A 26,338-nucleotide genomic window follows, 5' to 3' on the forward strand; every position below is an offset into this window, starting at 1 on the left:
GTCACGCCACCACAGGCTATCACGGAGCTTGTCATGTGCGCATGGCCAGACGCACCCGGCCCGTCCCTAGTCAAGCCACCGCCACAGGTAGCTTCGGGGTGAGTTGTTGATGCCCATCCTTTGGTTCGTTCGCTTCATTTGTGCCTTGGCTCACAGGAACCGGGTTGCCACTGCCGTAGGGTGTCCGCCGCCATGGAGGGAGCTCTGGACCATGTCTCCGTTCATCGCTTTACCATCCACCATTTCGCGTTTGCATCTAGGTGAGCATCAACTCACTATTGGGGCCACGAAGCGGCTAGGTTGGCTGGCGTAACCGCCCTATGCCGTCGCCGCCGCATCGGTGCACGCGGGTGTGGCTGAAGGACCCACCCATGGTAAAGAAGAAAAGGGGGAGGGGCGTATTTGTAAAAGATCTGACTATAGGAATAGCATCATGGATCTTAGGGTGATTCACCGGTAGGTCAAGGGGGGTTTCGCATAAGTAATCGGCGCGTGCGGGCCTCCCCGTCGCGGGCCATTGCCGCACGGTTGGGCCACGCTAGTGGATCGCGCGTGCGAGCGTGCGTGGGCCGAGCCGCGATGGGCCACGCTAGGCGGGTTCACCCTTTTCTTTTCTAAGGAATTAGTTAATGCTTTTCTAATTTAAATTATGAACTGATCTTTGATAATTAATATAAAATTATGTAAGGGTCCTAAAATTGTGAAGTAAATTTTGTTAGATTCCTAAATTCATGATCTATCTTTTAATGTATTTAGTTCATATAGTTCTATGGTATCCTTATGGTTATTTTTTTTAAAATGCTTGTTGCCATTATGATTATTTAGAGAATGAATTTTCATGATGAAATGATAGAAGTGCTAGCTCTGAAAATTTTAAAGTAGACTCATAACATTATTTGGCACTCACTGTAGTTTTTGTAGCCTTGGAATATATTGAGAAATATGGTAGCTAAGTATTCCTTGTTGTAGTATATAAATTAAATCGATAATAAGAGTAGGTATGCCTTTAGTAGCTAAGATAATACATGCAATGTTTCATATCTATTTAGTGGTAATAATAGGTAACTTAGCGTTTTAGTTGGTAGAGCTTGCTTAGTAGCTTAATAGATGTATTCTTATTTTAAGAGTTGTTGTTGCCGTATTATTAAGTGTTACATCATCATTTCATGCATGTAGATAATGAGTTGGTAGAGTTCGTGCCTGTGGACAAGCAGGAGTATGAGGAGATCATCGAGGAATATGAGGAGAAGATTCTCGTATAGGAGGGAGCCCTGGAGCCATCAGCTGCTGACTTTGTTGACACCCCGTTTGCCCAAGGCAAGCCCCGATGCATAACCCTTATTTTGAATGATCACTGAATATATATATGATGTGCATTTACATTACAGGCATTTTATGGAAACAACATGCATAGATATACCTACCTATGAGTCCTACTAGCATAGGGCGAGTAGTTGCTATGCTCAGGATTTTGGTAGCGTGGGTAAACTGCCGTTACTCACAATAGGTGATTATTATTATCACTCATGCTAAAATGGTGAAAGGAAAATGGAGACCGGGTAGGGATATGGTTTAGGTATTGGTGGGTGTAAGAGGTTGTGTCCTGCGGCCAACAGGGCGTAGCTTGGTTACACTATTTCTCTGTCTGTGTCGGTTAAGGACTGATCGTTGCATTGGGTTCTAGGCAAGTCATAGACTTATTATCCTGAGCACATACTTGTGTATGGGCGTAGGAAAGGCTTGTTGCTCTCTTGTCGTGGGTTATGGCTCTTTCTAGACCAACTGATTGGAGGCAGGGATGGTGGAGGTCTAAGCACCGCACTGAGTCCGGGACTCAGGAGCGGGGGCTTGGAGTCCATGTTTGGATGGGGACCTGGACCCCATGACAGGAGAATGGTGGGTTAGTCCTATTTGTGCCTGGGGTACAAGCGAGGCATGTGTTTTGGGGTACCCAGCTAGGCACATTGATTCACGAATCGCCGGTGATCCGATATGGCTTGTCTACAGTCTAGCACTGTCGTAAGAACTGAAAGATGAAAGGTGATGAAATGGAACTGCTGGTTCAACTCTTGCTTGAAGGTAGAACAGGTGCTTACATAGAATGGCTAGATAATAAACTAATCCTGACTACTAATAATAAACATACATAAGGATTCACTATTAGTATTGCTTTCCACAAAAAGAAAACCAGCAAACCATAAAGCTTATCATATCCCTTGGAGTCAGGAAACTATTCTCACTAGTCGGATAAGTCTTGCGAGTACATTGTGTACTCAAGGTTTATTTACCCCTGTTGCAGGTGCATCTTGAGGAGTAGCTGTTGTGTGAAGGTTTCTTCTGGTGGGCACAGACGGATCCTTGTATATTATCGATAGATGTTTCTTTACATTCCATTGTTTTATTTCCGCACTCTTAATTTGGTCCTGTAATAATGTATTTCTACGAACTCTAGATGTATGAAATGGACTAAGTAATGTAAACTCGTTCTCATTATTGGATCTTGAGGAAAAAAATGTGGATGATTTGGGCTCTCCCTTGGGGTGTGCTTGACGGAATCCGCCCGATGTAGCTCGCTCTCGGGGTGCTTAGTGTCTAGTGGAAGACAAGCGCCTCCGTAAGTGCATTATTTTGGGCGGTTCTGCCACACCCAACCACCAAGCACATTTGTAGGGAGTGAAGCCATCCTATATTGGTTCCCAAGTAAACAGATGTACAATAAGATAAGAATGGTTAACAGGAAACAACTAGGACATAATGTGTGACCATGGGACACACCCATGCAGTCCTATCACCATATCTTTGTTTTTGAAGACCTTATTAGGAATACTACCATCACTAACAAGCTGAGCCATCCTTCTAAGAGCAAAACCAGAGGTGTTATTGTTCCACCTCATGGCCCTAGCACCCCCAGCAACAACACCAATAGCTGCACCTGCAACAGCAGCACTAGCACCAGCCAGAGCACTAGCACTAGCTAAGCTGTTGCGGCGTCACCAGTAGCTACTGCAACAGCAGCACTAGCACCAACTACAACAACACCAACTAGACCACCCCCACCAACCCATTCATTACATCAGCAGCTACCACAACCCCCCCCCCCCGACCACCAAGCATATGCACAGGGAGTGAAGCCATCCTATATTGGTTCCCAAGTAAACAGATGTATAATAAGATAAGAATGGTTAACAGGAAACAACTAGGACATAATGTGTGACCATGGGACACACCCATGCAGTCCTAGCACCATATCTTTGTCTTTGAAGACCTTATTAGGCCTACTACCGTCACTAACAAGCCGAGCCATCCTTCTAAGAACAAAACCAGAGGTGTTATTATTCCACCTCATGGCCCTAGCACCCCCAGCAACAGCACCAATAGCTGCACCTACAACAGTAGCACTAGCACCAGCCAGAGCACTAGCACCAGCTAAGCTGCTGTAGCGGCACCAGCAGCTACTGCAACAGCAGCACCAGCACCAACTGCAACAACACCAGCTAGACCACCCCCCACCAACCCATTCATTACATCAGCAGCTGCCACAACCCCCCCGACCACCAAGCATATGCACAGGGAGTGAAGCCATCCTATATTGGTTCCCAAGTAAACATATGTACAATAAGATAAGAATGGTTAATAGGAAATAGCTAGGACTTAATGTGTGACCATGGGACACACTCATGCAGTCCTAGCACCATATTCCTTGCACGATGCAAGGACAGTATGGATGTGTCTCATGGTCATAGAGCATAGCATGAGCAATGAGGAAACATGAAGTAATTAAGCATAGCATGAACAATGAGGAAACATGAAACAATTAAGGCAAATTTATCTTAGGCTCAGCCATGTCCCACGCATTATTACACATCCATTACACAATCATGAGTTCCATAGCAGGGTATTCAAATTGAATTCAAGAACATAGTTAATGAATGATCAGATCCTAGAGGTACCCCTCCCTTTCCACATAACATTGCAGATGGCATCCCTCTTAACAACCATGGCATTGGACTCTTGAGACTGGCTCTCACTAAAAGGTAGGGTGTCAAGTGGGTTAGGTTGGGTGCCAGTGAAACCATCCTCAGGTGGCACTACTTGGTCAATCCCAAAACCTAGAATCCAATTGTGCAGAATACAATAGGCCAATACAAGCTTCACTTGTGTCTTGTATGGGTGGAAGGGCTTATTGTCTAGGATACGAAATATGTTCTTCAAAGCCCCAAAAGCCCTCTCTATAGTGACCCTTAGTGATGAGTGTCTTAGTGATGAGTGACCCTTGTTGTCCTAAAGGGGGGAGGAAGCTGTAACACCCTCGGTGTTACATTGTACAGTTTTTGCTAAAACATTGCTTGAGCATCATACTTATGTGCAAATGTGTGTACTATAAAGTATAAATCAATGTACGGTACTTGCAACGTTTATCCGAAACAAGAAACAAATCTTTCGTTTCATGTCGCTTTATATCGTTTAGTATTCTAAGCGAATTTTTATCGAATAAAAATGATGTAGCATGTTTATACAAACTCTAATAAAGTTGTAGCACATACTTCATAGGCGATGATGAAATATGTGTGGTCGAGGATGAGGATAGCTAGCTAGTACATCCAATAGGTCAGAATTGGAATTCAACGCGAAACCGTTTGGAGTTACGTCATTTCGCATAAGTTTAAAAATAGGACGACGAAGCCACTTTTGGTAATTTTTGTAGAGAGATCGACTTAAGAAGTGGAGTGGTGTCGCGGCTTAGGTCGATAGCTCTACGTACCCAATGGAGTATGGAAGAAGTAGTTTGGCATTTGGATCTTCGGGTAGGGTTTTGGTGACCGCTTTAAAAACTGTGCGCGTCACCTATTTCTAACCGAGCCACGCCGGCCGTGGTCACCGCCACTGCTTGGGTTGGCGCCACTGCTGGCTCGCCCAACACGCACTGCAGTGTCGGTCGCGTCCTCACTACCGCCCTATGCTAGCATCTCGCGCGTGGTCCTAGCGCTACTGCCTCGGCTGCCTGCTGCCATGCGCTGGCGCATAGTTCAGTCGCCGCGGCTGATGCACTGCGTCTAGGATGCCGACCGCTCCCTACTCTGCTCTGGCCGGTAGCGCGCCGGGTCCCGTGCTACTACTGCAGGCGAATGTATTCTGCCTAGCACTCGCACGCACGCACGCATGAGCACTGCGCCTAGGTCCGGGCGGCTCTGCTCCCCATTCAGCGCGTCCATCGTAGCTGCTGCTCGTGTCGCGTCGCTCGCCTGGCATGCTATCCGGCACTGCCATCCGGGTACTGCTCCCGTTGATGCCGGTTGTGCGCGTGCATGGGCTCATCTGGCTTGTCGCATTCTCATGATTGCGCTCAAGACCACGCCAAAGCCGCTGGTCACCTCGCCTGCAAGGTCGTCGGCCGGCCGAGCCACGCCAAGCAACCAAATCAATGCGCTGCCCATTTCTGTGTACCGTGCACGTATGGTGGTCGTGTGGAAGGACGACGTCATGACAAACTGGCCACTATGGCGGTGGTACAAGGGAATGACACAAATTTGGAATTTTGTCAATGCCGGCCGCCATAAGTCCTTAGGAGTCACCACTGAATTGGCCTCAACCACTCCACTGCTTTCCAATTAACCATGCCCACTGCGAGCCCAAGTAGTTAGCGTGTGAGTGAAGCCGTCCTGGCTTTCGTTCGGTCTTCAGCGAGGTAGGACGGGGCATTTCCCTCGTGGCGGTCCGCCTTGGCCGCCTAAGTGGGCGCACAGCCAGAGCGTTGTGGGGTGTTTTGTCATTTCAATTAGGCTGTGCTTTGAGTAATAGTTGACTTGGTTATCGCAATCGTGCAGTGGTTTCATCGGCAGAGCAGCGGGTCACCGGAGACGCCGTCGCTGTGCTCGCCGGGAACCAGCGTCACCCCGTGTCCATGGCCAATTGTCTTGCCGAGCCCTGTGCCTTCGCCCAGTCCATCCGTCACACCGCTGGTGAGGTCCTTTTACTCCTTGAGTACCTAGTTGACTCAATTAGGGCAGGAATCTGCCGGTGCGCATGGTCGTCCTCGGCGGACGTCGGTAGATGCTGTATTCATGGCCGACGAGTTTGAGGGTAGTAGCAAACCAATTAGGACTGCTACTTTGTTCAACGTAGCCTACTGGTGGTCACCAAGTAGTAATTGAGGCGAGCGGATAGGTGATTTCACCGGCGTGGGCTACCGCAGCCAGTCACTGCCGCGGCATGTGGCCACGCCTGTGGGGTGCGCCATTCTGGGCGCATGTTACCTCAATCCGTTTCATGTAGCACGTGGAAGCTCGTGGGGATGCTAGTGTGTGCCGGCGTTTGGCCAGAGGCCGTGACTCTGTTAAGTCCGGCCAGGGGCGTCACGACGTAAATTTGAAGTAAACGAAGGGGTTAAGTGCTAGAGTCAGTGAGAGGAGGGAATAGTGGAATGGATTGCGCTATCATTTGTTGGGAAACCGAGGGCTCTTTTGCATATTGTGTCGCGCGCGGGTCATTCCCGCCGCGGGCCGTCGTCCGGCTGGGCCGCGCGCGCATCGCGCCGTTGTGGGCCGAGCCGCATGTGATGGGCTGCGGGTTAGAAATTGTTTTCTTCAAATTCTAGTGAAGTAGAAACACTTATTCAATTTAGTTTTCAAGCTGAACTTTGAGAATTTATAGTAAATTGTGTAGTGGTCCAAAAATAGTGAGACTAATTTTGTTAGGTTCGCAAAAAAATATCATCGACTTGTTAGTACAGTTAGATTGCAGTTAGTTGTGGCAAGTATTGGGCATAAATTCAAAACTAGAGAGCTAATAGTACGTAGATTAATATTGGTAGGAATATTTATGGACAATTGGTGAGAGTTATCAACATAAAAATTTTACAGTAGGTTCCCTAGGTCTTTATGTACCTGCTGTAAATTTTGTAGCCTTAGAATGAGTTGCTAGATAGAGTAGCTATTACCCTTGCTTTATCATATATAGCGTAAATTAGCATTAGGGGTAAGAACACCTGTAGTTGCTATAGTAATAATGAATGCCATATTTCAAACTTATCGGTAACAATAGATAGCTTAGCACCGTGGTCGGTAGCACTAGCTTAGTAGTTAAATCGATGTACTTTTATTTTAAGAGTTGTTGTTGTCATATTATTAAACATTGCATCATCATTTCATGTAGATCGCGAGCTGGTAGAATTCATACCTGTCGACAAACAGGAGTACGACGAGATGATTGAGGAGTACGAGTAGAAGACCCTCATACAGGAGGGAGCTCCGGAGCCTGTTGGTGCTGACCTTACTAACCCGTCGCCTGCCCAAGGCAAGCCCCAGTGCATAACCCTTATTTTTATGATCACTGAATATATATATATATATATATATATATATATATGTGATGTGCATTTACGTTACATGCATTTTATGGAAACTACATGCATAAATATATCCACCCATGAGTCCTACTAGTACAGGGCGAGTAGCTGCTATACTCAGGATATCGATAGCACGAGTAACCTGCCATTACTCACAAGTAGGTGATAAACATGATCACTCGTGATAAAATGGTAAAGGTAAATGGTGACTGGGTAGGGATATGGTTTGGGTATTGGTGGGTGTAAGGGGTTGTGTCCTGTGGCCAACAGGGTATAGCTCGGTTACACTTTTTTCCTATCTGTGTTGATTAAGGACCGGTCATTGCATATGACTCTAGGCAAGTCATAGATTTATTGTCCCGAGCACATACTTGGGTATGGGCGTAGGGAAGACTTGTTGCTCTCTTATCGTGGATCCAGCTCTTTCCGGACCGACTGATTGGAGGCTGAGATGGTGGAGGTCCTTGCACCACTCTGAGTCCAGGACTCAGGAGTGGGGGCTTGGAGTCCAAGTTTGGACGGGGACCTAGACACCTAGGACAGGAGAGTAATGGGTTAGTCCTGCTTGTGCCTAGGGTACAAGCGGGGTGTGTGTTTTTGGGGCACCTAGCTGGGCACATTGATTCGTGAATCATCAGGCGATCCGGTATGGCTTGTCTGTGGTTTAGCACCGTAGTAAGAACTGAAAGTTGAAAAGAGAAGAAATGGAACTGATTGCTCAACTCTTGCTTGAAAATAGAACATATGCTTATATAGACTGGTTAGATGATAACTTAATACGGTAATAATAAAACATGAATAAGGACTCACTATTAGTGTTGCTTTCTGCTAAAGAAAACCAGAAACCCATAAAGCCTATCATATTCCTTGGAGTCGAGAAATTATTCCCACTAGTCGGATAAGTCTTGCGAGTACATTGTGTACTCAGGGTTTATTTACCCCTGTTGCAGGTGATGCTTGAGGAGTACCTTTATGTGGAGGAGTCTTCTGGTGGGCTCAGACGGATCCTCACCCCTTATCGCTAGATGTTACTTTTAAATTCCGCTGTTTATCATTCCGCACTCTGGTATTTGGTATTGTAATAATGTACTTTTTAAGAAACTCTGGTGTATGAAATGGACTGGTATTGTAACTCGTTCTCATTATTGGATCCTTGGAAAAAAATGTGGATCTTTTGGGTTCTCTCTTGGGGTGTGCTCGACGGATACCACCGTTGTAGCTTGCTTTCGGGGTGCTTAGTGTCTAGTTGAAGACGAGCGCCTCCGTAAGTGTGCTATTTCGGGCGGTTCTACCACAGAAGCAACTGTGGCATGCATAACCAACATCTACTAGGTAGAATTTACCTACAATTGGTGGACATCTACTGTGAGTCTGTGTGGCAATTGTAAGGATATAAGTGCATTGACTAGGTAGTGTAGTTACCTAGTGGGACAGTGAACCCATCACCCCTCTCAATGGCATCAGCCAGGATAAGTGCATCATGGGCAGAGTCCTCCTAGCCAGCAAGGACATAAGTGAACTTTAGGTAAAAGTCCATAGCAGCCATGACATTTTGTATGGGGTTATGTTTCCTACCCTTGAAAGCAGCTTGCATGTGTCTAGGCACCCTTACCAACACATGTGTGCCATCAATGGCACCAATGCATTCCTATGAACCATGTAAGTGAGATAGCAGTACATGTGAATATGTACATCTACCTAATGTAGGAACATGTGCTTCACAATTACCATGAAGAATGGATTCCACCTATGGCTTTCAAATACCTTTGGGTGAATGGCAGTGCTAGGAGGCTTGATCATTTCATTCCTAAGTTCACCAATGGCATACAAGACCTTATGGACAGTTTCTATGGACCTCCTAAATGACTGGTGGGCAACTCTAAACCTTTGGTTGTGCCCAACCACATAAAGGAACATTGCAACCTGCTCCTCTACTGTGCATCCTTCCCTTTCAGATACAAGGCTCCTATCTCTAAGAAGATTGCATAAAGCAAAAAAGGGAGCTCTAGTCATCCTAAGCATGGAAAGGCACTCTCCATTAGTGGAGTTATAGATAGCATTTAGGGTTTATTGCCTATGCTGCTCAACTTAATTTCTATGTGCATACAGTAAAGGGTTAGGTTCAGATTCAGGTTCAGACTTTTTCCTTTTAAGCCTAGTGGTCACAAAGAAAACCATGACAACAACCATGGCAGCTGCTTGTTTACACATCATCTCACGACTATCAGAGGGATCCATCTACATGCATATAACAATGAAATAGGAACTCAGATCATCATACCCTGCCTGGCTTCAACATGATTGTACAATGATTAAAGAAGCATATTTAGCACAGCTACATGTGAAAACATGCCTCCCAAGTGCCTAGGACAACATCATCGACCGTAAGAACAAAATACATGGCAATCCATGGCAACCATCACAACCATGAAATGCATCAGGTGCAAAACGGACACTAAACAGATAGGGCATCATCAAATAGAACAAGCTACTGTAACAACTAGCATCAATCCAATAACAAATGAAACCCTAATCCATCATGAAACAGCAGCTTCTACTCAGAATATATGAACAAACAGTGAACTACAACTACGATAACAAACCCTAGCATTATCGCCATCAAGAGAGAGGGGGAATTGGGGTCGATTTCACCTCGGGGTGGTCGTCGGAGCAAAGGAGCGGCACAGCTGGGAGAAGAAGAAGAACCGGTGACGAAGACAAAGCAGATCTAGACGAAGAGGAAGCAGATCCGACTGGGTGAACACCAACTGCACCACCACAGCAACATAAGAAGATGGAAGAAGACGGCCGCCTCCACGGGGTCCCCGCAGTCGACGGAGCGGCGCCGCGTCGAAGCAGATCTAAGGCGGTGGAACGAAGACGAAGCCCGTCGAGGAATGATGCCGCCGCGATGGACACCAGCTCTCCACTGCCACCGGTCTCTCATGTGGGTAGAGGGAGGGCCAAGAGCACAGAGACGAAGGCAGGAAACGCAGCGGCAACGATCGCTTATAAAGGCGACAGATTTCGCCAGTTGGGAGGGCGCGCGGAGGTTTCCCCCTTCCCGTGCGAGCCCACGTGAGCCACCCGCTGCCACGCCAAATCGCCTGCCTCGCGCGGCTCGCAGCTGCGCCCCCAGTAAATGAACCCTAGCTTCGTTTCCCCATAGCCAGACGGACGCGCCCATTTTGTACCACGACAGCTAGGCTTAAGAGTGGGCCAGCGGGCCCAAACACGAGCGTTGCAGCCCAGGAGCGTAGCCGGGCCATTGGGCCATGCTTCCAAACACGCCATAGATGGGCTCTGTTAAATGCGGCAGCGACCACGAGATAGATTAACATGCGTCGATGGATGTTCCACCCTAGAAATTGATTCTTTTAGGGACATATATTTGGGCTAGGAATTCTTTCTTTCAGGAACAAAGGGAGTATAATAAGAGGTTATAGGCTTGCACCCGACTTATACACAAAAATCGAGAAAGAGATATGAGTGGATTATATATTAATAATAAAAATGTAACTATTATATGGATGGACTGAGAGAAAGCTATAAAGAACCTTTACAACGAGCGGTTAGTCGTATTATTAGCCTTCTCTAAAGGCAATCTAGCGGTGCAATGCATGAATCTTGGACTCTAGGGTGTGGATTTGCTTCATTCGGGCAGCCAGACATGCATGGGATGGGACCATTTATTTGTTTCATGTCGTTGTCGTGTGTTTGGAACAGGCCATGTGCCATATTTGCGGCAGCACTCAATCGGCAGTGCAGCTCAGCATCACGGGTTGTATCTTCATTCTGCGTTCCTGGCCCAACACCATACCGTGTGGTCCGTGTCCGCATCGTGCTCGTATATATTCTCAGCCCATTGTTAATCTTCTTTCCTAAGTATGTATGTAAGAAAAAGTTTGGTGTGTTTACATTACAAAGCCTGCCTCCTCTTGTACCTTTGCACTGGGAGGGACTGGGAGCCCGTTGTTTCTATATGTAAACCTAATAATGGTGTTTACTTCTATATGTAAACCTAATAATGGTGTTTACCACAGCTCCAGTTCTTTCATGTACGATCTTCATGCACGTACTCACTAGCATCGATTTGTATCTTTAATTCATTCATTTTGAGTCATATTCATCATAATGGTCCTGTTCGGCTTACCCCATATTCGGCTTGTTCGGCTTGTTTTTTCAGCCGGAACAGTGTTTTTCTCTCCCAACAATTCAGCCAGAACAGTGTCCAGAACAGTGTTTTTCAGTCAGTTTCAGCCAAGTTACAGACCAGCGAACAGGGCCAATATCGATTTGCAAATGCATTAAGGAGGGCCTTTAATATACGATAAATCTGTAGCTCACTCGTGGCATGATAAGTCATGGTTAAAAGTACTGTTGACTAATTTGTTATAGAAAAAAATATTATTTATTAGATAAAAAGTACTGCTTATGTGCGAACAGGGCGTCGGGTTTTTCTAGCGCGCCCAGCGCTCGATCTGGCATCCGTCTGATGCTGCGCTTGAACGGACAGACCATGCGTAGGTGTTCAGTGCATGCCGACGGAGACCATGCATGGCGCGGGAAACGCAGGTCAAGGTGCATGTGGATGCTACGGCGTGCTGTGTGGTGTCGTGTCACGTCACATCCATCCAGAGAATAGGGACCTGCTGACATGTCCCATCACCTCGTGAACTGCATGCAGATTTTTCTTGTACTCGTATGGTAGATTACGTATTGGGCTATATTTTACGGTTTTTGTTTTACCTAAGTTCTACGTTGAATTGATGTAAATTGATTATTTGTAAAAAAAATAGTCAGAATTACTCAAACAACTATTTGATTATTAATTTTTTACTTTTATGTATGCTTTATCTGGTTCTCTTTTAAAATTTTCTGGCGGTTTTCATAGAAATAATCTGGCTATTTTTTTTGTTTAGTGAGTATTTGTGCATTATTTGTATTTTTTTATTCACTAGGTAGTGTATCTGTGCGTTGCTACGGGACAACTAATTTTTTTTGTAATAAAAACACATAGATTAAATGATAAGATAACAATACTGTAAAATTAAATACCGACGTTAAAGTGATACTTAATTCAAAAAGCAAAGTTCGTGAAATTAACACAGTCACGGAGAGCGCGACGTCACAGGCTCACAAACTGTACAATATAGCTGTGATACGGCTAAGATAATATTTTATATTGGTAGAAAGAATTCTCTGATATCTATTTATTTCATGCGCCAATAAATCCATGAATAAGTTTCGCTGCATCTCCATATAATCCTGTACACACATATTCGAGTATATATGTAAATATAAGTGTCTGTCACATGGATAATATTGTGTGCCTTAAAAATCTCTCACAAAATCTTAAAATAAAGTATGTTATACTAATCGTATAAGTATGTGTGGCTTTAGGACTATTCCACACAGGTATATATTATAGAATAAGGTATTCATTTGAGTGTCTGTTCTAAGATATTGAATTAGGTGTTGTAATTCTTAATTTCGACACATTTTTCAGGTCAAGGCAACCAATGGTGACACTTTTGTTAGTGGTGCATAATTTTATGGTGCACCTCTTGACTATCTGAGTAAGGACAAGTTAGCACTGCAAAGGCTTAGGAAAGCTACTGAGAAGGTCAAGATTGAGTTTTCCTCCACTATGCATACTAAAACCTACATCCCCGTTTATCATTGCGATGCTTTTGATGCAAAGCAATTTAACATTACCATGATCAGATATAAGTTTGAGTCTCTTGTGAGCAATCTCATAGAGAGACTTTCATCCTTTATGTGATTTGCCTCAAGGATATTGACATCTCTACCTTACATCGTTCTCTTCAGCAATCAATTGATATAATTTCTAGGGTTGAAGGAGTTGTCTGATCTTTGGAGGAAGCCTTGTACCGCCCTAATAATACAATTTATTTTCCATGAATACATGCAGGTACTATGATAACACTAACTACACCAAATAAAAGATTAGAGAGAATTTGCATAGCCTCCAGAAGAATTTATTTATTAAGTTTTTTGGACTCTACAGGTAGTTTTGAAATATCTGTTTGCATGTCTTACCTCGTATCCTCATTCAAATTTTTGTAGTTTAATTAGAATATTTAGGTGATTGTATATATAATATTCAATACAAGAATAATCTATGCATGTTCTTCTTGAAAGATTTCTGCAGTGTAAAGACATCTTCGTTTTTCATGCATGCCCATGCTAACGCTATGGTAAAAATAAAAGGACAACATCTCAATTAAAAAATAAAACAAAACTCATGCTTAAAGTCAAAGAGATAAATTATGGATGCTTGAATTTTGTCATCCATTATCTACCGGCGTGCCTATAAAATAGACTGAATAAACAATTAACACATAGATAGAAAAATAAATTAATAAAAGGATCATTGCAAGCCATCAATCATCTCATAGCTTCGGATAATATCGCAAAGCTACTAAAAACTGTAACCATGCCCTCACCTCAAACATTGTTCAGATAAATGGATTACAATGAAAATAGAAGCAAATGTTAATACACATGGAAATAAATGCACAAATAGAGTAAATAATGCCATTTCAGGGGAAATTTTCTAGGGTAAATGCCTGTGCGTTGCAACAGGAAAAAGTAATACCACGATAACATATGCATGAACTTGTATCGTATTGTTACCCAAAAAGATATTGCGAGCGTGATGTGTGAAATATCAATATTACATAACTCTTCATGAAAGATAGACAATTAAAATATAACTCAAGTTTTGATGCGACTGAAACAATAAGTTTATATCGTAAGAACCAGTCATGTAGTCACTTTCTTAACCACACCCTAAGGGTATTTACTCAGCGAGCACGAGTCATGTAGTCACTTGCAGTTCTCCATGTTGTGTTGGAAGTGTTCTGCATAAAAGTTGTTTGTTAATATTTAAAGCTAAAGTATTGTTGACTATCTTAAAAAAATATGTATCAATGAGAGAACTCTTTTATAGAATGAAAACCGATAATTTGCAAAAAAAAAAGTATACAAAAATTGATTGAAATAACAATACATTTCGTCACAACCATCAAATCAGAAAGTCTGGTCCAACATGTAAGATCAAATAATTAAAATGCATATGTTCATGCAAAGGAGTATCCAAAACTTCCTAAGAACAAAATAATGTGATTACCATGTCCTGAAACTCGGTGGCCTTGGAGAACTTACACGATGCAAAAAAAGGTTTGTCAATTGTTTCCACAAGTTTAGGAACTGTAGGAACACTAATATATTTCCACGATGCAAAAAAGGTCTTTAGAGGTGGCATCCTATTAAGATGCTAAATCTGTCCAAAAACTGCTAACTAAAAATAGTTTTATTGTTAGTATAGACAGTTTATACTGCTAACAAAAATGCTTAGTATGCAGTAATACACACTTTGGATTCATGTTCCTGTCTGTACAGTTTTTATAACATCTCCAAAGTAGCAAAGCTTAACAACAGTATTTAAACTAAGGACGGTGTTGTTGCTGCTTAACTATATATGCAGAGAAAGGTGTCTAAGATGGCAACTTTTGAAAATTTATTTTACCTCCATGCAACGTTAAACAACCTTCGCCTGTTATAATTTTGCCTTATCAATTCTTTAGATTTCTAATATCCAGTCTATGCAACACAATGACTTCAAATTCTTTAAAATAGCATATTAGTGCCGCCTACACATACACCTTATGAACCTGTTTAATGCTAATTCAATGCATGGTGTTGACCTGTGGTGTTCTGATTGATATTTACCGGTGAATGTACACTTGACATGGCATAATAGCTTTCATGTGCATATCTAGTTCAAGCAGAGTGATTTAGTTGGGCATTTTCTAAAGTACAAAAAAACAGTGAATCATTTAGATATTGCGGTTGACAACTCAGGAAATCTATTTATTCAAGCAACTACTAATTACCCAACTCCAGTGTCCTATTATTACAATATGCTATTCTCTAGCTATTTTTATATCAAATGCATTGAATGATCATTAAGGACATCATTCATCTTTCTGTTTCCCATAATACCTGCATGAGAGGAGGGGTTGCTGGTGACTCCTGTATTGACTGGGAACTCGTTGCCTGGCAGATTGGAATGTAGCTGATTCCTCCCTTGTAGAAAAAAGACCACAGCAACAAATATATCATGAGATGACATATAATTTGGATGTAAGATCACACCATGAGGCTCTTAGGTGTGGATCACACAGCTATAGGAGAAATAGAGATTTAGATGGTTTTTTGAATGAGATTTAGGCATCTGAATTATGTCAGCAAATGTGCCTTTTCCTAAGCACAGGTGTTTATCTGTAGGCAAATGTGCCTGTAACCAACAATGGCAATTTTATCTTTGGATGAGTTCAAATCTGTGGGGGACTTTGTTGCAAAAAACTTAAAGAATCCAATTAAATTTCTGCAGCCTGTGTACAATTAAAGAAGAAATTATCTTTGTTGGTGCACATGACACAAATCTTTTTTGGACTGGAGAGAGATACTTGCAGACCTCTATACTGTTTTTAGTACAGACAATTGAAAGGATTGTCATTTCTGGTTTTTGTTTCCGGAGATACAGGTGGTAAGTTAGAAATGAAAATAGGTTAGCAGCTGATCTTCTAGCAAAGGTTTACTGCCTCTTCTAAAATCTTTAGGGACTCTTGTTTGGCACTACCGTCCTTTCTGCGGAACAATGTTGTATCACAATGTTCTTAGCCCAAATGCCCAACACGACAGGGTACTTGGCCTTGGACTGGATGGTTAATTGGGAAAAGCAAGACAAAAAAGAAGGAGAGTGTATGTTACAGCACCTGACATTATCTGAAAAGAAGGATACATAAGGCTGAATTAGTAAAGACTAATGGCAAAAAATAATAAGTCTAAGATGCAGGGAAGCAAACAAGATCATACTGACATTCAGTTTGCACAGTGAAGTCATAGCTTGCACTGTGACATTTTCAGAGAAGTCATAGCTTGCACAACGATAATCAATTTTTAGAAAAATATATAGAAGCTACATTATTTAGGTTCCAAAAGAATATTCAGGCTCACAGCATGCTAACAACAATATCATGGTCACAGAAAAATTACCGGAATAGAAAAAAATATAATACAGTCCTGATTTCTGAGCTATATAGTTTGGTTGACAAAGATATAAATTTTCATTATCCTTTGATCACTGCAACTCAACAAGGTAATGCACCTTCATCTACTAACAGAAAATGACAGTTCTGAATTTCTTTTGTCTGAATCTCTTACTTATGCCGTTGTGTCAAGCATCTTACTTTTTATCTGTTCCTTCTACTGCAATATAAGCGCTTTTGAGCAGAAATATTGTGGGTTGCACCAATGTTTCATATGAGTATTTTTATCTATTCCTTATGCATGTTATGTTATATTAACCTCTTGGCTCCTAAGTTGTCGACAGAATATCGTTGGCAGTCCTCCGAGGGGTATCCCACGAAGGTAGATTGATCGGCAGAGGAGCGTGAGATCAAGAACAAGATGGCAACAGAGACACACGAGTTAGACAGGTTTAGGCAGTCAGTATGATGTAATACCATACTCCTGTGGTCTGTTGATTTGTATTAGCTATCGTATGATATTGCGTGTGTTTGGAGGGGGTCCCTGCCCGCCTTATATAGTCTAGGGAGCAGGGTTACAAGTCGGTTAGATCTGAGAGATAACCGGAAAGTAATAACTGATTACAGGAATCTTGGGATCATACATATCCTAACAGATCTCGTAGTATCTTCATGATATCTTCCAGATGTCTTGCGGAAGGTGCCGACCAGGATCGTGCCCTGCAAGGCTTCGTCTTGTGGGTAGGGCCGCTCTGAGGGTGCAGCCCATGTGGTCTACCATGGGTATTCGGGGTCGTACCCCCCACAGCTAGTCCCCGAGCGCCTTGTACCCATTGAACAATGCCGTCTTGTGCTTGTCCGAGCGGGTGCGAACAAAGCCGAGCAGTCAAACTCATGGTCCGACCACCATGATGAGTTGCCGAGCAGTAGCAAGCAATTGCGAGCAGCGAGGACCACAGCCGAGCAGTAAGATCCAAGCACGGCTTGCCATAAGGGTGTAAGGAGCTTAAGTTTAGAATAGAAAATTTCCTCATAGTGGACCAAGTGTGCCCACTTAGAGTCAGACCATGGGAGAAGGAGTCAATCTTCTTCAAGAGGCATGTAGTCTTTGAGAAAAAATCCTGCACATTCACCGCGAGGTGAAGTGTGTCCACTTAGTCCCCAAGCCTGACAGTAGATGACGTAGTCATGTGGTGCCAGGGTCAGAAAGTAGAATAATAGTAGAAGACCAGTCGAGCAGGCAGCCAGTCTTCGGGCGTGGCCTTAAAAAGAAATAAAGCACATTCACCGCAAGGTGAAGTGTGCCCACTTAGTCCCCGAGCCTAACAGTAGGTGACGCAGTCACGTGGTGCCAGGGTCAGAAGTAGAGAAATAGTTAAAAACCAACCGAGCAGGCAGCCAGCCCCTAAGCTACAAGCGAAGATATCAGAGAAATCAAACCATGGAGAAAAAACTGGAGTAATGGCTGTACAATGACAGTTACTGAGCCTCAATAAATGGTGAAGAAGTCAGTGATTATTCGGCGAGTAGCAACTGATGGCGGCGATAAATGGGCGACATGGGCTGCTGTTGCGCAAAAGCCTAGGTTATGGCCCACCTTGTTGTTGTGGAGGATTCTGAGAGGCGCAAATCGTGGGAACGGTTTCCCAAAAACCCTTAACTACAAAGAGGTGGGGAAAGTGCTATATAACTGCGCCGCCGCATCCTAAGTTTCCACCTTTGCCACTTTGCCATTTCATCTTCCTCCACAGTCCTCCCATTTGCAACTTCACATTCACACTTGCAGCCACCGCCAAACCCTAATTGGATCTGAGAGATGGCATCGAAGAAGGGAGCGGCCAAATTGAAGAAAACAAGCCCCAAGAAGGCGAGCACCGGCGCCTGACGTGATGAAGAGTGGGTGCCATCGCAAATGGGAGAGGTGGAGCTGAATAGACTGGTGGAAGCTGGCGTTCTTTCTGACCGTGCCATCACCGGATGGCGGCCAGCCCTCAGTGAGTCCTTTCCGACGCCTCATACTGATGAAGCAGTGGTATTTGAGGATTATTTCTGGCATGGGTTGGGATTCCCTGTTCATCCATTCCTGAGGGATCTATTGGAGCTCTGGGCGGTTAGTCTGTGCAACCTCCATCCCAACACCATTCTTCACATCTCAATCTTCATCCATTTCTGTGAGTCATATCTTGGAATCCTACCCCACTTCAACCTCTTTCGTCACCTATTCTGGCTAAAGAAGAGAGGCGGCCCTGGTTCTAAGGTGGTCGGTAGGGTGTACCTCCAGTTGTGCGATGGGATGGCGGGCGAGTACCTTACTATGCTGCTAAACACGTCACTAAAGGGGCGGAATGCCAGGTGGTTCTACATGAGACAAAGCCACCCAGCAATCCGCTGTGACGTCGACCACATCCCGGAGAACTAGAGGAGTTGGTCGGAGACGCCGAGCAGTGATGATATGGAGCAAGTGAAGGAACTCCTCGGCTTAATAAAGGGCGTAAGGACCAATGGCGGATTGGTAGTAGCGAGTTTCATAGTGCGCCGCATTCAGCCCTATAAGGAGAGAGCGCACCCAGGCTTCGAGTTCAAGGGGAGACTAACGGTACCCAGGAGAGGCCAGAGATACTATCAAGGAATGTTGTTGAAGAGCGGACTACAGAGCTGTTCGCTCTACTTGCCTCATTCAGCTAGTCAGGGTATACAAAGCCCTTCAACTACAAAAATCTACCTCCTCAGGTAAATATCATAGCTGTGTGTTTTTTAGAAGCTTTTTTCTTTTATCACTGCCGAGCAGTATACTAATTCACTCATGCGAAGATCCACTCGTAGGATAGGGCTGCGTACTTCTCGGGCGTGCCGAGAGGCGATTGGCCGCCAACGGTGGATGCACAACCACCAACTCAACCTAAAGAAAGTTCTGTCGGTGTTTCTTCGGAGTTCGGTGGTATGGATGTTGGTCAGACAGAGAGTCCTCCCCCGGTGTTAGAGAAAACCCGAGGAAAGAGGGCAACGGCAGACAAGCTAGCTTAGAAGAAGAGGAAGATGATAGCTGCTGCTCCCTGCAAACCAGGTGGCATCTCGCTTGGTGATGATCAGACCACTCGAACGTGAAGGACCACGGTGTTCGATTAGTCTGACAACGATGAAGTTCTGCCAGCTCCTTCACTGAGCATGAAGGAGCCTCCGCTAAGCACACGCATGGGGATTCAATCAGGGGAAGGCGAAGAAGTCCCTAAACCACAGACGAGGGGAGTCCTCGAGCAGCGGGCGAGGGAAGTTCCCGCACAGCAAACAACAGGAGTCCCTACGAGGCAGGCGACAGAAGTCCCCGAGCAATAGGCGGAGGCAAACCCGAAGCAGCAGATGGAGAGGGCCCTAGAGAGGCAGGCAGAATAGAGGTCAACCATGGAGGAGCCGAGACCTCCCCCGCAGAGCACGGGAGTTGACCCAACGACTATGCCTGGGGGCTCGGGTAGTCACCGCCAGTTCAAGAAATTGAATCGGCAGACCAAGCCGTAAGTATCCTTGTATTGAAGTTACTTTGCTATAGTTTCTTAACTTTTTGTGGTGACTGACGAACTATTTTGATGTAGTGCAAGGCGAACGATGGATCCAATCCTACCCGTCCAGACTGAGCAGTAGCCAAAGGCTGGCCCTAGGATGAGGGAGATGTCGTTGGACCCCATCCCGGAGTCCCTAGGTGCTCGGGTGCGCGTGGGGGAGCCGATCGCTGCCGTTAGCGAAATTGGTGGCGATGAATAGTTATCATCAACGGCGAATGAGTTGGCGACAGCCCCCTCGGCAACGACGGGCACTACCGGGTCCTTGGGAGTAGAAGCTGTAGTAACCGGCATCGCGCTGGGATATGGAGTGGAAAATCTTACAACACCGAAGGACCAGACATCATCCCCTAAGGCATCAGAGGGCATGGTCGGACCCACCATCTGACCACCGAGCCCCTAGGTAGTGCCTCCAGCTGTAGTAGAAGATGACAAGGTGGAGGAGATCAAGCATGAAGAACCTCGAGCTCAAGCTGTCTGAATCCTCCAAAAGCGCGATGACGATATAGTAATTGTCGAAGAGGAGGACACCACCAGGGAGTTCAGGAGACTAGAGACCTCCCTTACCGGGGTGATGAAGTAGATCAAGGTTAGTACTATGTTTGGAGTGCTCCTCTTTGATGTTAGGAATTGGATTTCGATGTTGTCATTGTGCATGCGCAGGAGATAACTCAGATTGTCGAGCAGCGCTGCTAGATGATAAAGCGAATGGAGCCCCTTACTGAGGAGAATGAAAAACTCAAAGAGGTGATGAACCCCTCGGAGAGAAATATCCAGAGGGCCTGATGTGAACGAGACCTTGCAGAGTCCAACGCGCAGGACCTGGAATACCAGAAGGGGGTCCTGACCGAAAAACTGACGGCTATGTCCGGGTAGGTGCGGAGCTGGTCTGAGCAATTGGCCGTTGTCTCCGGCCAATTGAAGAGTGCCTCTGAGCAATTGGAGAAGAAATCTGAACAACTTAAAAGCGTATCCGAGCAGAAAGTAGGTATGGTATATCGGCGAATGTACTTTTGCATTGCTGAACAGCCATATTTTTTGTGTTAATTATTGCGCTTGTAGAGCAAGACGCGGAGCTCGGCCAACTGCGCTAGGCCGTCAAACCACTTTGCTAGGATAAGGCGAAGGAGTCAGAGTGAGTAGACAAACTGGCCGAGGAGCTAAAAGGTGAATACCTCCTGGTCGGAATTACTGTTGAAGTAGCTTCCATATATGATGGAACATTGTAACACTTGCAGGCTACCGTCATAAAACCAAGGCGCAGTTTGATGTGCTGGTGCAGGAGGCCAAGACCCAAAGGGAGAACTTCGACACTGTAGTTGTTGCAATTAAGCTAGTGCTTGACTGCATCGACATAGAAATGGCTACTCAGCCCGATGGTAGGCGGCAATGTTCGGACACCATCATCCAAAGGTGCAAGGCAGCGTGGGAGAACTTTAAGAGCTTCAACCGTGACGCCATTATGTCCGTCGCTACTCATGTCCTCATGGTGGTTCGGTCCCATTACCCAACTATTGAGTTTCAGTCGATAGGGGGTGGGTTCACCGAAGGACTGAGCAATGCGGAGACCCAGTAGCTGGAGGATGAGGTGGAGGATGCAACGAAGAAGCTGGCCGGCGATATAGACTTGTTTGGTGAGACGGACGACGAAAATGGTGCGCGGTGACCTGCTCAGAGATTATCATCTATAACATCTGGACGGTGTAGTTAGAACGCGCGAAAATGCAAAAAACACTTATGTATATGATAAATGTTAAAAGGTGCATGTGTATTCAGTTAAATTGTATTTCAGCGAAAAGATCTTCATAGTTTTGAACATGACGTATTTATAGGGAGTGTAAGTGGAGTCCGAGCAGTTAGTTCGCCACTAACCCCTATGGCCTCAGCTAGCCTATAGTCCATAACGTCGAGCGCGGAGCCCGTGCACGTATAGGAGGGACAGGCGTGACCAAGGAACCACAACCGACCACCCATAACGTAGAGCGCGGAGCCCGTAGCATGTGTAGGGAGAGATTAGAGACTTGGTCTTCTCCAAATAGAATAGGGCGAGACATGTTCTGCTCGACGGTTATCGAAATAACTTGGAGATATAGGTAGTATAAGCGGCATCTGAGCAATTATTTCTTTGCTGAGCTCTCGGCCTTGGCTAGCCCGTAGTCCATAACGTCGAGCGCGGAGCCCGTGGATGTGTAGGAGGAATAGGCGTGACCAAGGGACCATAGCCGACCACCCATAACATAGAGTGCGGAGCCCGTGGCATGTGTAGGGAGAGATCGGAGACTGGGTCTTCTCCGAAGAGAACAGAAGAGAGAGTATGCTGCTCGCCGATCAACAAAATCTCTTTGTAGATTTGGAGTAAAGTGTTCGGCATTTTTGGAGAGAACGTGTGGCAAAATACGTTGGTGAGTTGGAGGAAACGTATTCGGCGCTTTGGAGAAAACGTGTTCGGCGATTTGGAGAAAACGTGTTCAGCGATTTTGGTGAAAACTTATTCGGCGATTTTTGGCGATAATGCATCGGCGTTTTGGAGAAATCGTTCGGCGATTTTGGAGAAAATGGTTCGGCGATAACATTGGAGATTTGGAGAAACGTGGTCGGTGCAATTATGGCGATTTCATATTGGAGTTCGTTATGAAGTAGCATAGAGCTCGGCGACTGCGAGTGGATGTTAAACCATAATAGAGACAAAATGGAGACAAGTTATGGAGACTAAAACTTTATTCAACGTAAAAGTGGAGAGTACATATCCGGAGCATTTCATGAATAGAAACGTATAAGGTGTTCGATGTGCCATGAGTTGGGGACATCAATTCCTTCTAAGTCACTTAGGCGATAACACCCTGGTCGGGTAACCTCTTTGACGACGTAAGGCCCTTCCCAAGGGGAAGAGAGCTTGTGCATCCCTTCAGTTTTTTATTTTCTATAGAGAACGAGATCGCCGACAGCAAATGAACGACCTTTAACGTTTTGGTTGTAGTACCTCCGCAAGCCTTCTAGATATTTAGCTGTGTAGACGCAGGTGATTAGGCATTCTTCCTCGGCCCTATCGATGTCCTCTGTCCGAACAGCTGCGGCCTGCTCTTCATCATAGTTTTCCACCCTAGGTGCTCGGAAGGCAATGTTCGCTGGTAGTATGGCTTCTGAGCCGTAGACTAAGAAGTATGGAGTCACGCCGGTGCTGCGACTAGCTTGAGTACATAGTCCCTAGACTACAGCTGGTAGCTCCTTGAGCCATCTGCCCGGGTGCTTTTCTTCTTTCTGATATAGTCGCCTTTTGAGGGCATTAAGGATCATGCCGTTCGCTCGTTCGACCTGGCCGTTGGCTCTAGGATGGGCAACAGAGACATATTTGATGGAGATGCAATGGTCTTCGCAGAAGTCCCAGAAGTGATGGCCAGTAAATGTAGTTTTGAGGTCGATGATGATGCTGTTTGGGAGACCAAATCTGTGGATGACATCTTCGAAGAGCTCGACTGCTTTCTTTGTAGTAGCCGAGACGAGCGGTTTATATTCAATCCACTTGGAGAACTTGTCGATGGTGACTTATACATACTGGAAACCACCTGGCATTGGCTTGAAAGGTTCGATCATATCTAGTCCCCAGCATGCGAAGGGCCAGGAAGCTAGGATGGTTTGCAGCTCTTGCGCCGGCACGTGTATTTGCTTGGTAAAAAATTGGCATCCTTCACAACATTGGACGAGGTCTTTTGCATCAGAGATGGCTGTGGGCCAATAGAAACTAGCTCAAAAAGCCTTGTCGACCAGTGTTCTCGAGGCCACGTGGTTGCCGTAGGAACCAGAGTGAATTTCGAGAAGTAGCTTTACTCCCTCCTCTTGGGTAATGCATTTCTGCAGTATCCCTTCCTTAGCACTTTTCCTCATCAAGTTGTCATCCACCAGCACGTAATGCTTGCTTCGACGAATTAGGCATTCGGTTTCAGTCTTGTCGGTGGGTACCTCGACGCTGGTCAGGTACTTGATGAATTGCCCCCTCCAATCGGTGGCCGGCGAAGGTACTATAAGTACCAGCTACTCGACAGGTGGAACTTCCTAAACTTCCTTATCTTCTTTAATGGATGGCACCAGGAGATCTTGAACGAAGACCCCCAGCGGGATCACGGCACGAGAAGAGCCCAACTTGGATAAGTGGTCGGCGAGCTGATTTTGGTCGCGTACCATGTGGTGGTACTCGATGCTGTAGAATTTTTCTTTAAGCTTTCTGATTTCGGCGCAATATGCATCCATCTTCTCGCTGGAGCAAGACCAGTCTTTGCTGAGCTGGTTGATGACCAGTGTGGAATCCCCATACACCATGAGGCATTTGACGCCGAGCTTGACGGCTATACGGAGTCCGTGGAGACATGCTTCATATTCGGCGGCGTTGTTGGAGGCCAGAAAGTGTATCCGAAGAATGTATCAAAGCTTATCCTTGGTCGACGTAATGAACAGAATGCCTACACTAGCATTGTTGATGTTAAGGGCACCGTTGAAGTACACCACCCAGTGCTCGGGGCAAGTGGCAGTGATAGGCTCTTGGATCTCGGTCCACTCAGCGATGAAATCAGCGAACGCTTGTGACTTGATGGTAGGCCTGCTTCTGAATTCGATGGAGTAAGTGCTGAGCTCAACAACCCACTTGATGATGTGGCCGTTGGCCTCCTTGTTGTGGAGAATGTCCCCCAAAGGGAACTCAGTGACCACGGTGATCTTGTAGTGGTCGAAGTAGTGTCGGAGCTTGTGCGATGTAATCAAAATTGCGTATAATAGCTTTTGTACCTGAGGATAACAAGTTTTGGGCTCATTAAGTACCTCGCTTATGAAGTATACCAGACGTTGCACCTTGTAGGCTTGCCTGGCTTCCTCATGTTCGATGACAATAGCTGTGCTGATGACACGAGAAGTGGCGGCGATGTAGATCAGTAGAGTTTCATCTGGTCGTGGCGCCGTCATGATCGAAGGCTTTGTTAGGAACAACTTGAGCTGCTTGAAAGCTGTGTCTGCCTCCTCTGACTAGGAGAAGCGCTCGGAGGCCTTGAGGAGCTTGAAGAAAGGTAGCCCTTTTTTGCTGAGGCGTGGTATGAAGCAGCTTAAGGTAGCCATGCAGCCTATAAGCTTCTATATATCCTTGACACATGTCGGCTGTTTCATGTTAGTGATGGTGGAGACCTTGTCAGGGTTAGGTTCGATGCCTCGAGCACTAACAATGTAGCCTAGCAGTATACCTGATGGAACTCCAAAGATGCACTTTGAAGGGTTCAACTTCCATCGGTACTTGTTTAAGTTGGTGAAAGTTTCCTCAAGGTCGGTGATAAGATTGTTAGCGGCCTTGGTCTTGAGGACCACATCATCGATGTAGGCTTCGACGTTGCGGCCGATCTGTTGGTCGAGGCACATCTAGATGGCCCTTTGATAGGTTGCTCCGGTGTTCTTGAGTCCAAAGGACATAGTTGTGTAGCAGTAAGCGCCGAAACACGTGATGAACGATGTCTTGATCTGATCTTCTTCCTTCAGGGAAATCTGGTGATAGCCAGAGTAACAGTCAAGGAAGGAGAGTAGTTCGTAGCCAGCGGTGGAGTCTACAACCTCATCTATCCAAGGCAGGCCAAAGGGGTCTTTAGGGCAGTGTTTGTTAAGATCAGTATAATCAATACATATTCTCCATCCTTTATTCTTTTTTTGAATGAGAACAGGGTTTGCTAACCAATCTGGATGATACACTTATTTTTTGAATCTGGCAGCTAAGAGCCATTTTATTTCTACCCTAATAGCCTCCTTCTTGTCTGGCGCGAATCGGTGGAGTTTCTGATTGATTGGTTTGGCGGTCGGTGATACATTCAAGGAGTGCTCGATCTTCTCCCGTGGTACCCCTGGCTTGTCTACAGGTTTCCAAGAAAACACATCGGCGTTGGCACATAGGAAGGAGACGAGCGCGCTTTTCTATTTGGGGTCAAGGTGAGCCCCAATCTTCACGGTCTTGGAGGGGTCATCGAGGCCGAGGCTGACCTCCTTGACTTCCTTTGACTTAGCGAAGGCGCGAGGAGGCTCCAGCTATGGGATCTCCATGTCTTTGGTAGGCATCGTCTTGGTTTCGGTGACCACGCTAGCCATCTAGATGGAGAGGTCGATAGCTTCGGCAAGGGTGAGACTCTCTGTCTTGCAAGCGTAGGCGATGGAGAGGTTGGCCCGTAGGGCCAAGACTCCAGTAGGCGAAGGCATCTTCAACACCAGATAGGCATAGTGCGGCATGGCCATGAATTTGGCCAGAGCTAGCCAACCAAGTATGGCGTGGTAGGTGGTGTCGAAGTCGGCGACGTAGAAGTTGATGTGTTCGACGCGGTAGTTGCTGGCCGTGCTGAACT

General features: G+C 45.5%; 1 protein-coding gene across 1 annotated transcript in view; it reads right to left on the reverse strand.

Annotated features, from left to right (window-relative positions):
* LOC136537041 (uncharacterized) overlaps positions 1-26,338 on the reverse strand; it is a 29,787-nt gene that overhangs the window by 2,507 nt on the left and 942 nt on the right. The window contains exons 2-5 of the mRNA XM_066529137.1: positions 9,453-9,583; positions 9,110-9,317; positions 8,958-8,993; positions 8,768-8,840 (exon numbers count right to left, since the gene is read on the reverse strand). Coding sequence (XP_066385234.1) covers positions 8,768-8,840; positions 8,958-8,993; positions 9,110-9,317; positions 9,453-9,583 — 448 coding nt within the window. The remainder of the gene's footprint in view (positions 1-8,767; positions 8,841-8,957; positions 8,994-9,109; positions 9,318-9,452; positions 9,584-26,338) is intronic.

The sequence above is a fragment of the Miscanthus floridulus genome, chromosome 2 (assembly GCF_019320115.1).
Source record: "Miscanthus floridulus cultivar M001 chromosome 2, ASM1932011v1, whole genome shotgun sequence".
Lineage (NCBI taxonomy): Eukaryota > Viridiplantae > Streptophyta > Magnoliopsida > Poales > Poaceae > Miscanthus > Miscanthus floridulus.